The sequence below is a fragment of the Gambusia affinis genome, linkage group LG06, assembly GCF_019740435.1.
Source record: "Gambusia affinis linkage group LG06, SWU_Gaff_1.0, whole genome shotgun sequence".
Taxonomy (NCBI): domain Eukaryota; kingdom Metazoa; phylum Chordata; class Actinopteri; order Cyprinodontiformes; family Poeciliidae; genus Gambusia; species Gambusia affinis.
The window spans coordinates 27,926,048-27,941,877 of NC_057873.1; the positions used below are offsets into that span (position 1 = coordinate 27,926,048).

The 15,830-nt window shown below is 42.6% G+C and overlaps 1 protein-coding gene across 1 annotated transcript; it reads left to right on the plus strand.

The window, feature by feature from the left end:
• Positions 1–643: 643 nt before the first annotated feature.
• Positions 644–14,980, plus strand: si:ch211-149e23.4. The gene is made up of 14 exons (XM_044119019.1): positions 644–757; positions 3,490–3,825; positions 4,829–5,137; positions 8,522–8,803; positions 8,888–9,044; positions 10,824–10,993; positions 11,109–11,381; positions 11,515–11,814; positions 11,914–12,189; positions 12,271–12,430; positions 13,107–13,267; positions 13,390–13,465; positions 14,465–14,489; positions 14,581–14,980. Exons 1-14 carry the CDS (start codon positions 691–693, stop codon positions 14,728–14,730), a joined length of 2,742 nt encoding a protein of 913 aa, XP_043974954.1. The 5' UTR covers positions 644–690; the 3' UTR covers positions 14,731–14,980.
• The last annotated feature ends 850 nt before the right edge of the window (positions 14,981–15,830 follow it).

A 15,830-nucleotide genomic window follows, 5' to 3' on the forward strand; every position in this document is an offset into this window, starting at 1 on the left:
ATCACATTCACCGTAGCGGTTTGAATGACTCAACACTAAAGCTGAAAAGGTCTAAAACTTTGCACTGCACAACGCGTGCCTGCCTCGCTCATCCATATTGCATGCTCTCCATAAAACGGCGACGACTCAAGCAAATAATCTGTCTGAAAGAGAAGCGGCATCCAGAGTGAATTAAGGAAACATTATGTCATAAAACAATGACCCGGAGTGAGTGATTTCCCCCCAGTGCTCGGGCAGAAGCAGAAGCAGAATCAGTCAGACTGGCCGTCTCTGAGGTTACCCCACAGGGACGGGATGGTATGAATGATAAAAGAGCTTTACCCTCTTCCCTTCCCAGCAGACGCATCCTGCAAGTAGATGTGTTAAAACAAAACAAAACACACACACACATACCGGGCATCTGAGACGTAAAAAATCATGAGACATGCAAAGCTTTGATGAAGCATTGTTTAAGAAAGGAAAACGACAAAAAAAAAAAAGGAGAAGTAGCTCTACACACAGCTGTTTGTGTGTGTATATCTCTGCACACACACAGTATGTGGTTGGGTAAATGAACCACGCACACGCTTCGGTATCAGCTGTAAAGGGTGTGCACCTATAACCATGAACCACAGAAACACACACTTTAAATACCCCTGTGCCTCCTACACAGTTGGTGCATCTAACTCTGGGTTGTTAAATGACACCATCATGGGATGCTCATTGCTGTTGATTCTGGCTCTCGTCCAAAATGTTGCACATTCCTTGGAAATTCAGGGTAAGTCTGCAGAGTAACAGCCCCTCTGTGGCTGTCGGCTGTTTATGGGCTTATTTTACTGGACCTTCAGGTCTTATTTAACCTGGGGGATTTATATTCTGAGGCTGCTTTGGCTTTTCCAAAATGATCAGTTAAATTATAAATGTGTGCAGCCTATAAAAATCAAATGATTAACTGCGCATGGAACGGTTTCTGCCATATTTTCCTGATGGCATGCCTGCATTGTCACTCTGCCAGTGGGGGGGGGGTTGGGGAAGTTTATTGTTATTGATCAGCTGTTTCACCTAAAAACCTCAGTAATTTCTTTACAGCTTATTAAACCTAATATACGAGGAGTGTTAAGGTGCGTTTTTCTCGGCGTAAGGGGAAAACCCTCTACGACCCGAGACCATAGGCATGTGCTATTTTTTTTTTTGGCTTCTGCAAAGTCACAAAGTTTCTGAGATGAAAGTTTTAATTGTGAGGAAGAGCTCTGCATGCCTAGGCTGAAAGACTTTATTTGTTTACCACATCCCCAGCCTGCAGGACGAAGACTTGCTGTGAATTGTCGCTGTTGAATTTGTGAGAAAAAGAAAGAACCCCCCAGGGCTTTAGGAAATATGATGCACTAAATGAATGCATGTTTTTTTTTGTTTCTCTTTTTCTCAGTTATTACCTTGTTTGTGTCCTCAAGGCGCAGCTTTTCCATTCTTGGCTGACATTTATTTTGGCAATAACCTGCAAGGGCAAATGGACCCAGAAGGCGTTAGTGAAGTGATGGAGCGTATTTATTTATTTTTCCCCGTCTCAAAGCCTTTGGAAGCCCTCCACATTGTTTCCATTTGCTGTGATATACAGTGAGCTCAGCTGCATTTCAGTTGTAAAAGAGCTGGATGTGTTCTTTGGGTTTGCTGTGACACTGTGCAGCACCAAGCTGTCGCCATTGTCCTCTTTGTGAATATAAACCCAGAGAAGAAGCTCTTGGCTTTTGCTGACGGGTCAAATAAATGGTGTCCTTAAGCGCACCTTTGATGAAGTCAGCAGAGGAAGTGGAGAAGTGGACTGAGTTAGCTCTGCAGGAAACACTCCAAGTGTCTTTTAAGGGGTCTTTCCTTTGAAACGTCCCCTAAATTGTGGCTGATTTGTACAGAAAAGGCACGTTGTCTGTTGTCTGGATACCAACCCATCATAACTTCTGAATTGTTTTCATTAACTTAATGGACTCCTTGGTTACATACACATCACAAAGACCAGGCGGCATTCATCCAACGTGGAGCGGAACAAAGTCAATTTCTTGTCTGCAGCCTCTTTGAGTGTTGACAGACACAAGTTGAACTTCTACAGACTCTCAGCCAGCTGGAGAAAGAACTGCCAGCCAACTTAGAGCAGATATTTATGGTACTTTGATCATCAGGATGCATTTCTGTTGGGGTATTGACATGACACTCATCACTGGTCTGCAGGAGAGGAAGGAAACATGTTGGGGTTTTTTCAGTGACAGTCAGGTTTTGGTGTTTGTAAACAGAAAAACTTTAATTTCTTTATTTAATTTTCCAGTCACATGGACAGAGGATTTTTAACGGATTTTAAAGGTAGAGCATGAAGACCTTTTTAGACCTATCGATGGAGGATTTATGTCATGATACATCCACATATCAAAAAGAAACAATAAAATTGAATTATGTTTATTTTATCCAGAGAATATAGGTGAAGTTGACTTTTACTTCATGTAGCTGAACAACCTTTTTGGTGGAGGAGCAGCCTAAGAGATCAGTTTGACTCTCAAATCAGTCATAAGGTTTGTTCACTGATTTTCAGTCTCCATGGTAACCACCTGTTGCACTGGCTGATGGATGGTGGTAGTTTCAACAGCATTCACCACCGCTTCAGGATGTATTGTATTCTGTGAGGACTGTCTGTGGAGCTAACCAGTTGCCTACATTTCTTGTGACAAATTCCTACATTTGCCACAATCCAATTTTGATGAGCTGGTTGGATGCCTAACTCCATTTCTTCTCCAGCAGGCCAGAGGCTGCAGACCTGTTAGTGTAGCGCAAGGTGACAGTCTAGCTGATGCGCATCCTTGTAACTAGTTGTGCCAACTTTTGACCGCATCAGCTCTGTGTCACCTACAAAACAGTTTGATGTGAACACTGTTCAGTGTACAGGGTGACACAGAATAGGTACATGTGGCTGTAAAAATGTACCTGTGCGCGTAGGTGTGCGTTGGGTCTGTGCAAAGAACCTCAGCGTAGTGAAACACGTCCGAGTACGTGGGGTCTTTTAGACCACATGGCATGACTATTACACTGCAGGATCACAGAACGTACGATCTAGCTTGAAGTGCAGCTTGTTGCAGTTTACAATTTTGCCACCAGATGTCACTTTCTTGCCAAACTTTAAAACGCGTCTGAATATTTTCATTGGGAATTTGAATTTCCATAGTATTCGCCGCCAGTTACCAACATTAAACAAAGATTATCACTAACTGCTGTCCTTGTATTGTCGTTTCTATTGACATGCAATTTAGAACGTTTTAATCACAATAAAACAACGAAAGACCTCTTTAATGTGAGCAGTGTGACTCATCTATCACAGTTTCATTGCTGAGAATCAAACAGACATCTGAAAGGTCTTACATGGGGCAAAGTGAACATCAGTTCATCAGAACAACAGTTCTGCTTTTCTAGGTGTGTTCACGTGAACTTCTGACCTCTCCTTATGACTGATCATGTTGTTGCATTGTGTCTCAGGTTCAGGTGAAGAACCGGCTATTGTAATTGCTCACAATGTCACTGGAGTCCTGGGGGAAGACGTCTACCTGAGATGTGAATATCTGGGTGTGGGTCAGATCCAGAAGGCCGAGTGGAAGCGCAAGCTCAACTCTCTGAGTAAATTCAAGCGACTGGCCGGATTTTCTCGACCAAATGAGAAGCCGTTTACCAGAGATGACTTCTCGGAACCGGCCTCTCTCACCAACCTCACAGTCAGGATGAGGGTCTCCAGCGTGGAAGCAGAAGGAGAGTACATTTGTGATTTTGAGGAAGAGGAGGAGAATTCATTTTCCGTCATCTTTGTAACTGTGCTTGGTAAGTGGATGAGACAAACTTTAAGAAGCATCTTCTAAAACTGCAGGATGTAACTTTTATAAAATATGTTTTTACATGTTTGTTAAAATTATTATTATTATGTCCTGGCAGTAGACTATAAGACGGATAATCTGTGAAAAAAAATCAAGCTTCTCTGCCTTCTCCCTATAGTTCTGCTGTCACATGAACAAACACGCTGCTCTGTCAGAAACAGCCAATCAGAGCCAGGAGGAGGGTCTTAGCGTTGTCAACTATGTTCTGTCGTGTTGCTGGTCCGTGTGTTCGGCTCAGAATTTCGTGTGCACAAATTTCGCCATTTGCTTGACTGGTGGAGAGACAGTGATTGTCTCCACAAGCTCCATAGGAACCCAGCCCATAGGTTTTTTTCTCTGCCATTAGAACATTTAACAGTATGTACAGAAGCTCCATTGATAGCGCTAAGACTTCCCTTCTGGCTTTGATTGATTTGGTTGCTTTTGACCAGGACTGGTGCATTTTTCTTGTTTCTTTATAATTTTTTACAGTCCTAGGGAGCTGATAAGATGTTTCTCTGCCATTAGCACAGAAACATTTAGCAGCACATACATTACTGACTGACAGCGCTAAGACCTTCCTCCTAGCTGATTGGATGTTTTTGAGCAGGACTGTGCATTTAGTTTAGTTTTTAAAAAATTATTTTTCGACTCTAGGGACTTTTATTTGAAAAGGTAATTTGAAAGTAAGTGACAGAGAAAAGAGGGAAAAGACACGAGGCATTGGGAAGGCTAGCTGCTTCAAGCTCTGTAGCCTCTGTATACCGGCGCGCGCTCGGTATTTAATTTCACCCCGATAAATTCGGGAGCGGTGGATATATTAACGCTGGTAACAGGTGGAGAAGCTTCTTTTTTTTCTCCTTCAGAGTATCTGTTTCACACTATACTGTTATGACAGAACATCAGTTTTAACTAATATGTTAAAAGTGTAAAAGTTACTTTAAAGCTAACCCTGCTCTAAATATCCGCAGCTAAACCTGAGGTGCAGATAGCGGTGAGCTCGGAGACCGTAAATGACACTCACTACCAGTCGGTGTCTTGCTCTGCTGTTGGCGGCAGGCCAACGCCCCGCATCAGCTGGCTGGTTGGTGGCCGTCCTCCTTCAGACTTCCCCTTCACCGTGACCGAGAGCGAAGCGGCTCACTTGAACGGCACCTCCACGCTGAGCAGCATCCTCCGCTTCCCCACCCACCTCCAGGACGAGCAGAGTGTGACCTGTGTGGTTAAACACGAGACCCTCCCACACCCCGAACGCAGCATGGCGAGGGTGGAAACATACGGTAAGCCGCGCGCCTCGTCAGCGACATTTGCGTCTTCGCAGCTCGGTGGCCGCGAGGCGTTGCATCAGAAGTTTGCAATCAAGCATCATGACTCAGCAGCTTACAACACTTTAACTTTCTCCTGCTGTTCCCTTTCACTCTGCTCCGCATACACACTGACAGACCATAAATCACGCAGCGCACTGCGGCGCACTCATGTGGGATTGCAGTATTTCATTGAATTTGAGCAAAGGGAACAGGATAAAAAGCAGAAAATGTTTTTTTTTTAAAAAACAAAACAAAACAAACAATGATATAGTGCAGTGCAGAGGTTTGGTGACCGATTTAAAGCAGATCGTGGAGGGGTGCCTGCAAATCAGAAGCGTTCAAGAACACCTGTTGAGCTATGTGGAAATATGTTTTGCTTATTTATTACAATATCTGGAATCAATTTGATCTGTTAGATCCAGTAAATATGTTTACAGTGATGTTCTGCGGGGGTCTGAAGTAATGGGTAAAGAATGGGTCAGGATTTTACTCCACAATTCTCTCGCGGTTCCTGCTATCCCAGTTGCCGGTGCACAGTTTCTTTACTCACATTTTCCTTCCACTCAACTTTCTATGAACATGACAGTGAACAATCAGCTTCTTTAGCAATCATCTTTCCTGGTACAGTCTCCTTATGCTGGGTTTTAGAACAAATCTAGAAACATCAACATTAAGATGTTTGATTTTTTTCTTTTTTTTTGTGAAAATAATTTTATATGATGTGAGAAAAATAGTTCTAAAAAATAGCAGTGGTACTTTTAGTGTTAATCTGTTGAGGGGAAAAAAGTATATATTTAAAAACATTAAGTCACAAATGAAATGGTGAAGGTGCAAAAGATAAAGCTACACCAGGCCTTCTTGGCCCTATTTACGCCCATCATTATGTCCATGTTTATGTTTATTCTGAGGGCCTGCTGGAAAGGTGCAATATGTGGCATTAGGTGACCAGTGATTTTCACCAAAGCAGACCTCGCCGAAGTAGGAAGTGAGACCTTCTTGCAGCCATTACAAAGAGATCAGAGGAAGAAAACATGGAAGTTACGCCTGATGAAAGGCATGCTCTGTTGTGCTCAGCTGTAATGCTAGGCCTCAAAAATGTCAAATATTTGAGTCCTCAAAGCTGGTGGTAATCTCACAAACAGTTGTGCTTCACACACACACTCTCACGCACACAAAAGGAAGTTATGTGAATCTGTACCACTGTAATTTTACATCGCATTGAAACGATAAACAGCAGCACTACCCATTTTTTTTCTATTGCAGCTGAAAACTGCGGGTTCACCAACTGCGACCTTGCTGTTCAACATGAAAACACAATGCTGTGCAAAACTATTCGCTTCCCTTAAAAGGTTTTCTAACTTCTCAAATTGTACTTTCTCAAAGTGATGTTTATCTGTTTACTGAATTGTTTATCCTTTTCCAAATAGACAAATATCTTTTCCAAATAGCAGTAAGACCCCAGACTGGGATTTCAACCCAGGACCTTCTTGCTGCAAGACAACAGTTCTACCAACTATTCCCTCATGCAACCCCCCCCCCCCCCCCCAAAAAAAAAAAAAAAAACAAACAAAACAAAAACATTTTTAAAGATAGATCCAATAACAAAAGCAGTTTTAGCAGATTTTTTGTTTTTTATGCGGTACTTAAACTAGATTTTCTCAATGGAACATCACTAAAAGTACCAGTAATATTTTTAGAACTATAATTTTCATCATTAAATTAGAAATTAAGTGTTTTTAACTACAATATTATATTAAAAAAAATCCCATGGTAAAATGTCTTTTCTTTGCTCTAAAACCACAAAATAGAAATATAATGGTGGTTCTTTACAAATGACAAAAAGCTCCTATTATAGTTATTTCTTAAAGTTATTTGTCAAAACAATGATTTGTCATTTTTCTTTTCTTTGTTTTACTCGTGTAACATTCACAACAAGTTTTACTTGAGCAAAAATGGCTCTTTGGATTGTAAAGGTTGCAGATCCCTAATCTAAACCGTTTCATTGTAGTTCTGGCTGTATGTTCACTGTCGTTGTCATTAATCTCCCATGCAAGCATTCAGTTGCTCAAACGCCAGGTGGGACCCAGCTCCGCCTTCAATGACGAAGCTCCTCCTTGGAGTTTCCTAGCATCCATCTCACAAGCAGCACTCTCCTGCAATTCCCCCACTCAGCTCCTTCAGACTAGCCAGCAACAATTAGTAAACACCTGGTGAAACTGCACATTAACTGAGCTCATTATAGGAGCTACTTCTCAGTGCAACGCTGGTAAAAACATTTTTAAAGGGCTAATAGAGAATGCCTTCCTAAAGACGGATGGACAGGTCAGGAGTTCCTTCTTTCAAGATTTTTCCATGTTTAGCCCCACCCATGTTCCCATGTGATGATGCGTTCAGGGTGATTTACAGTGTTTGTTTTTCTCGGCACATTGGGTTTTGCAGAGGCTTTTCAGTCCATGCATTAAGCCCTGGGTGTCAAACTCCAGTCCTTGAGGGCCGCTGTCCTGCACCTTTTAGATGTGCCTCTGCTGCACCACACCTGAATAGAATAATTAGGTCATTAGCAAGTCTCTGGAGAACTGATCTACACAAGGAGGAGGTAATTAAGACATTTCATTCCAGCGTTTTGTACCTGTGGCACATCTAAAAACTGCAGGACAGCGGCCCTTGAGGACTGGAGTTTGAGACCCCTGCTTTAAGCCATGCAGTACGTCCAAATTGCGTCAGCGACTGTTTATGTGGCGCGCTGTACGGTAAGCTCTGGCCCGGCCATGCAGCTCATTTGTCTACCATAAATTTACACTTGTGCTGAGGTCATTTTCTCACTGCTGTGGTTAAATCACACGTAGCTTGGTGGAGGTGTTAACGGATGGAACGCTTTTCGATCTGAAGTGCGTTAACTCCCAAACACCTGAGCTATTATGAAGTGTTTTCTCACCTTTGCTGCTCATTAGGGATGTCGGCGTGTTGCGTGAAGCGACTTTTAATACATTTGATGACAGACTGCAGCCCTGGTGATTTCCTGGTATTAAAACCTGTGGTTCTGCTTTGCTTTGGTTGGACAGCAGCTGCTTCAGACATCTGCGCTCAGCTGCAGCTTTAAGACAGCAGATGGGACAGGTGATAAGCCCATAAGTCTGTGCTCTAAAACACAAACAGGAGCCCCTCGGCCCCACTCCATTTTCAGTTGTTTGCTTAACTTGCTGCTCATCCGGGCCGCTAACTTCCTATTCAACAAAAAAACACCACAGAGCCTTTCTGACTTTTTAATTTGCTGGAGAAAACATTAACAGTTGGAGAAAGAATAACTCATTCTTCCCCCCCTTTTTTTTTCTTTTTCTTTGTCTTCCTGCTTCCCAGCGAGGCCAAACGTGACGATTAAAGCAGAGATGGTACAAGAAGGAGGAAGCGATTTCTGGGTGGTCTCTTGCGTTTCTTCCGGAGGGAGACCCGACGCTGACATTTCCCTGGCTTTGGACAGGAACGAAGAGGTGCGAAAAGAGAACGGCGAGAATTCAGAGGGGAGAAGTCTCTCCGTCCGGCTCCCTGTGGCGGAGCACGAGGGCCGCAACGTCACCTGTGTGTTTAAACACCCAAAGTTCTCACACCGTGAGGCGAGAGGCGTCACCCTGCCCACTTTGTGTAAGTATAGAGCCTCAGAATCAGGAAAGCTTTGTTTCTAATGTGGGGAAGCAGAAATAAAAAACACTTTTGTTTTATCTGCAGACTTGTCTGGAGTTCAGCTTCGTTCAGATTGGAGAAGCAGCAGCAGCGAAGACTTGAAAGCGGTTGAATATTTAGAGTTTCACGAGGGAGACGGCGACGTTGTTATCAGCCTGGAGGTCACAGGGAATGTGCCACGCTACAGCGTTATCTGTAAAAAGTAAGAGGTATTCAGTGATATGGAGGTGCTTCATAAATTTCATGAGACAGCATAAACTTCAGGTTAAGCTGTGGCAATATAACGATCCAACAGCTTGTTAATTAGAAACAAGCAAACAGAGGTCAGTGTATGAGAGTTTGTAGCGTTTTGGGTTTTTTTAACATTTGCCTTTATTTACAAACCCTGAATTTCTATTGATGCATCATAGGGTACCTTTTAAATAAAATCTAAATTTATCTGATTTTGCTACAATATAAAACTCTAGAAAGGTGTTTTTATTATATCTGTAACAGCTTTTAATTTCAATGCGGTGATTAAATACTGGATTTTGGGTAAAAGTTGCATAACTGACTAATATTTTCCATATACACACATCTGAACTGAAACAATCTAGACATCCTGGAGAGGATGTGGTGAAACATTTGGTGGCATCAAACCGCAAGTGACAGACAGTAGGAACCAGATTCTGGTGTTTTTTTAAAACTCATTTCATTGTTTACTTGATTTCTCACGACATCCTAAAAGATAACCAAGAAAAAGAAGAATTTACAACAAATATAGTGCATAATTTAAAGATGCGCAATCGACTGAACGATTGAGCCCAATTTATTTATTTAGTTCCATTCATGTCGGCCCATTTCACAAGGCAAACAGCTTTAATTCAGATCCAGTTATTTATCCAATAAATAATTGGGGTTGGTGCCTATCTCCAGCAGAGATTGGATGAAAGGCAAGCTTCTTAATAGACAGATTATCAGTCCATCACAGGGCAACACAGAAACACACAGGACAAAAATCATGCACACATTCATACTAAAGGGCCATTTGGAGAGGCTGATTAACCCAACAATCGTTTATTGGGACTCTGGGAAATGGGAGTACCCAGAGAGAACCCATGCATGCACAGTGAGAACATGCAAACTCCATGCAGAAAGACCCCACCCTGGATTCAAACCCAGGACCTTCTTGCTACAAAGCAAAAGTGCAACAACTGCATATCCCTTCAAATCAATTCAATTAATTTCAATGCAATCTATTATTCGACAGGATTTCTTTGGGATGTAGTGAAAAAGTATCTTGTGTGATGCTCTTATGTCAACATGGACCAAAATCTATTAGGAATGTTTCAGAGACCCCAGTTCGCATGCTTACCCATATTGGACAATGGACAAAAAAAGCATTTCCTGGTCCAATGAATTTTAATGTCAGCTACAATGGTCAGATAGTGCACAATCTGGCATAAACAAGAAAACAAACACCCACCCTGATTTGGATTTTATCTGTTGTACCTTGGGCCACTTACAATCAACTGAGAATTGTTTGTTCTGCCGCTGAACATAGCCATCCTTCTGTGGCCAACTTCAGGTGGCTATTTTAGCAGGACAATGTAACCATTCCATGAATGGGCTTGCTGTACACCATCAGCCTCTGAAGTCACCAGATCTTCGGTGGCCGAAGATCTCCCTCAATTGTTCTTGGCTAAAAGAACAATTGAGGGACCTCTGGAGACACAATGTGGACCAACCCAGAACAAGCAAAGTGTACCTAATAGCAGGTAGTGAATATGGAAGAGAAGTCAAAGGCTTTGGCTCAGGAGAATGAAAGCTAAACACATGACCTGTAGTACTGTCAATGGTAAATTGAAAAACAGAGAGTAGCAACAACAGCTCTGCCAATGAACCTCATGTGATCAAACAAAGATGTCCTGACCCATGGGTACTTTCTAGGTTATTGACACCTTGGTTTCATTGTTTTTGTCTTTGTGTATTTGCCCTGTAGAGATGATGGACCCTTGCCTGAAGATGTGGAGCTGGTTGGTAGAAACCTCACAATTCAAGGTCTGGTGAAGCATCAGCATGCTGGTCTGTATGAATGCAACTGCTCCTACCTCCACCTTAAAGCAACGCTGCAGTTTAACCTCACAGTTACAGCTCAACCTCCACTGCTGGGTGGGTAAAAAATTAAAGATGCATTTGACTTCAAATGGTTATCTTCATTATACCCTCATGGTATTGCTCAAGAAATTTTGATGTGGAGCTTTTCTCGCCACATTCTGTCTTTCAGTTTCTCCCACAATCAGGGTTGATTCGCGTAGTGAAGGTGGATTCAGGATGATTGAGTGCGCAGCGGCCGGTGCCGTTCCTGCAGCCAGCGTTTCTTGGATTCTACCAGAGGCTGATTCTAAAGACTTTTGGTCCAATTCCACTTTTTATAATGAGACCCACTCTGTTTTGCTCCTCCCTGCTTGCTTGCCTCAGGAGCTCACAGCGTTGTGCGTAATAAATCACCCTGCATTTAAGGAAGCACAGAACAGAAGTGTAACACTCCCACTTTGTGGTATGTTCTACAAATCAGTCAATATACAACTTAGCACATATTTGGCTGCATAGCCACACCATGGATTCTATCAATTACTCAGAGGAAACACCTCATTTCCTGTTTTTAACTTCTTCTTTATTTTCCCACGCAGCTCGACCAAACATCACCGTCAGCCTCAGCTCTGAGTGGGAAAGTGGTCAGAAATACTCAAAGATGAACTGCTCTGTTGACAGTGTTGCCTCTGCAGCAGTAGTAGCCTGGCACACTGGAAACAAAAACGGCAACATCCGTTATTCAACAGAAACTGAATTTCAGGCCAACGGTTTGGTATCGACCTGGAGCTCTGTGTTTCTCCTGACCTCTCTTTATGCCGGTCAGAATTTTACTTGCACCGTGAAACATGCAAGTTTGGAGAGTCCAGAAGAAAGAACAATACGCATTCCATGGCAAAGTATGTCAACTTTTTCCTCTGATTATTTTTTTCCCTTGACAAATAAAGCCCCAAAACTACTGCTCACCTCCTTCCTGCCACCGCTCTTTTCTTTTTCAGAACCCCCTCGGCTCAGTGCATCTGTGGTGAGACAGCAAGACTCCCTTCACTGGCTGGCAGTGTGCGACTGCAAAGGGGATTGCGTTGGCTCAAACCTTGCATGGGCCCTTCCTAAAAAAGCCACAGGTGAAACAATACGGCGCACAAGACACAAAGGACACATAAAGCTGGCTTATGAGTTTCCTCTGGTCCTTCACGAGGGCCACAACCTGACCTGTGTGTACCAATCTGACAATGGGATCAACCAAAGTACGACTATTCGCATCCCTAAATACTGTGAGTGCGACTGAGGGTCATAAGAACGCAAATGCACAGGTTTTTCTTGAGATGCTTGATGTTCATCTCATGTTTCTGCAGACATCTCTGTAAAAGTCCTGAACAACACGAGCACCCTGCAGAGCCGCTACGTCAGTCAGCCTGTTGTGTACAGAGTGTCCGTCTATGAGAATCGACCCAACCAGAAAGTGCTGCTTGGAGTTGAAGGAAATGTGCCGGATTACAACCTTGATTGTCGAAGGTGGTTTATCTCTTTGATGCGGAGGATCTTAAACATACTCAGAAGTACCACCTCAGTAAACACTTAATACCTAAATCAGAATAGAATAAACTCTTTACTGTCATTGCAGCAATTACCCATTGTACAAAAAGACGTGGGTGCAATTCTCAAGATAATAACAATGATTTAAAAAAGACATATTGTAGCTATCAATTGATAACTGACAATACACATACACAAGGTCAAATTGACCCCTTGGTAGCCTTCACCATGGCGATGAGGGATGGGTAATCATTCCTTTGTGTGTTCTACTTTTTCCTCAATGTTGTTGTAAGACATATGAAAATACCTCTCTACCTTCACCTAATTATGCATTTACCACTGGAGCATGGATACAATCTGGTGCCCAGTAAAGTTATGTAGCTATGGAGTATTTTGCTAACTAGCTACATAGCATTTCAACATAAAACAATGGTACACAACTGTTTACTCTCTCTTATTGTAGGCTCAATGTCAAAGGGAAAAAAAACAAAGAACAGATGAAAAAACAGCCGAGTTTCTCAGGTGGTTTTTGTTCCCTCTAAGTGACAAAGATAGCTGCTTCTCTGCTAGCTCTTTTGTTAGTCATTGAAAACAATTCAATAAGAGGTGCTTAGCAAATGTTTGAGCCTAAATTTGACCCTTGTTTGTGTTTTAGGAGTGATGGCTCAATTGTTCTACTGGACGGGGCTGCAATGATCCTTCAGTCTGACCCTTCGGGGCAGAATAACGGCCTGTACACCTGCTTTGCTTCCTTTTATCATCACACAGCGTCTGTCACCTTTCAAGTGGAAGTCCTGAGAGAGAGCGAACAGCTCAGTAAGTGTCGGTGCTCCCTAACACATTTAGACAAGAATCCCTGATGCTATCTGGATGCTGGCGTGTGTTAAGTGTTTTGAGGCCTTGTGGAGATGTCTGATAGCCGTGGTTCTGTTTTGCAGTGCTGGTAATCCTGATCTGCATCTCTTCAGTTTCCGCGATCCTTATCGTCTTCACCGTCATCCTCTGCGTATGCTGGTGAGTCCCGCAGGCATCAGCTCGGCAGGTGATGCGCAAATGAGGGCAGCGCTGCCAACGCAGTACGTTCAGTACAATGTGAGACAAACAGGATGTGTGGATCGTTAACCCAACTCACCAGCCAACCACTCCAGTGTAGTTATTCACAAACAGGAAAGCTGTGGCAGAAGCAGACAGGTGCCTCTGCCACCGCAGTCCCCGCTTGCTCTAGACAGGTAGAAATTGTTCGGCGCAGTGCAAAAACAGATTTATTTTCTAGATTTCTGCTCTGGGTTTCAGGAAGCTTAAAGTCATTTTACTTCTGGTCTGTTACCAGAAGGTAATGTCATTCAAGCTGTTTGTACATCAGTCTTGACATGATTTTTTTTAATTTATTTTTTTGTTACTGCTGGGAGAAGTTGCTAGACGACTTTAACAACTTTGGAGGGATGTCCAAAGTTGTCAAGTCATAGTCATAAAAGCTGTTTGTGGCTTCTACCTGCAGAGGTTTCTATACTTTCTAACAATCAGAGATATGTGACACTCTTATTTTCAAAATAAAGCCACATAAAAGAGATTTACAACTTGTTTCAATAAGCTTGTGACTTCTGCTCCAACATTTGGATTGGAGCTGTCTCATTATCCGTGGGATGATGCCGGTGGGCTAATTTTGGAAGGTCAGTCACCCGGTGAACAAGAAGAAAACATGACTCCCCAAGAGAAAAGTTATTTTGAGTTTACCTCAGGCCTCCTGACCTTCCACATCGACTCAGGAAAACATGACGGTGCAGGTCCTTCTCCAGGCTATGATTAAAGACGAGGGAATCTGCTTCTCAGAGATCACTGGCAAAGAGTTGGGTCAATTTTCCATCTGCTAAAATTCATGTTGCATGCACTGCCATGAAGCAATTCTGATTCTGAGCCCACGATTATACCACACCGCCATCTAGTGGCGGTGTGGTATAACACCGCCACTAGATGAAAAAACTTTTTCTAAGTTGCCTTTTTCTTGTTTTGCAGTAAAAGAAAGAAGACGCCATACAAGGTACATTTAAACATTCTATCATTTGTTTTTAACGTTTTCTAAAACGTTTAGCTTCTAAATTCTGTTTTTGTTTTTAACCTTCGTAACAAAGGGACGGGAGTCCATCTCAGCCTTGACGAGTCTCATGCACGAGCCCGGTTCACCCGAGGTCAGGAAGCCGCTGGCAGGGATGGACGGCGGTAAGGAGTATGCTCAGCTGACCAGCTTCGCCATAGTCTTTGACGCCAAGAGTACAGTGTGAGGAGAAGTCGGAGGATATTTGCATCTCATTTAGCTTAAACTGTGCATTTAACGTCCAACTGCAGCACTGTGTGTTTTCTGTAGAAATGTAGCATTTGATATTAAACTGAATATGCACTGTAATTTGTAGCATTAATGGTTTAAAAAGCAATGAGTTAGCACTTTTTTAAGCCTTACTTGAACTTTGTATTCAATTTTACGTGTTTTGAATTTTTTTTATATACATATGACAATAAAAAAAAAACATTTTCTTACAATTGGTTCCTGTAGTCTTTTATTTTTAATCTATATTAATGCACACTTGTTCACATTATCCCTTGGGGGATTTTTAGGTTCCTAAATTAGGGGAATTACAGAAGTACTGGTGTGATGACGACATCCTGACGGCGGAGTGTCGGAAAGAGTGGGAGCTTCTGAAAAAGACAGATGACCAATTTCTTTAAGTTTGTTGGATGCATAAAAAACTAAAGATAACACGGTTACTTGGTTGTGCTACAAAATAGCACTTATACTGCCAGTTCAAATCTTTATACGAGGCTGGAGCATTGTTTCCCTATCCTGTAGTAGAAAATGTTTCTGCAGGTGAATCCGTCCAAACAACATAAATCTTTAGTTTTCTTAAAGGACTTGAGAGAAAAAATTAAGACAATTTAAAAGAATACATCCATCCATCCATTTTCTGTTCACCCTTGTCCCCAGTGGGGTCAGGAGGGTTGCTGGTTCCTCTCCAGCTACGTTCTGGGTGAGAGGCGGGGTCACCCTGGACAGGTCGCCAGTCTGTCGCAACACAGAAAACATACAGGACACACAACCATTCACACACACACTCACTCCTAGGGAGAATTTAGAGAGACCAATTAACCTGACAGTCATGTTTTTGGACTGTGGGAGGAACCCGGAGAGAACCCACCATGCACAGGGAGAACATGCAAACTCCATGCAGAAAGACCCCGGGCCGGGAATCGAACCCAGGACCTTCTTGCTGTGAGGCAACAGCTCTACCAACTGCGCCACTGTGCAACCCAAAATACATGAAAAACAAATTTCTTTTAAAAGTTATTTGTAATAAACTTTTCAAACTAAAAAAAAGAACAGAATGTA

Coding starts and splice junctions, on each gene's coding strand:
- si:ch211-149e23.4 (XM_044119019.1), top strand. CDS start 691: ATGGGATGCTCATTGCTGTTGATTCTGGCTCTCGTCCAAAATGTTGCA. Junction 12,431..13,106: donor TACAACCTTGATTGTCGAAG/GTGGTTTATCTC, acceptor TTTGTGTTTTAG/GAGTGATGGCTCAATTGTTC. Junction 13,466..14,464: donor GTCATCCTCTGCGTATGCTG/GTGAGTCCCGCA, acceptor CTTGTTTTGCAG/TAAAAGAAAGAAGACGCCAT.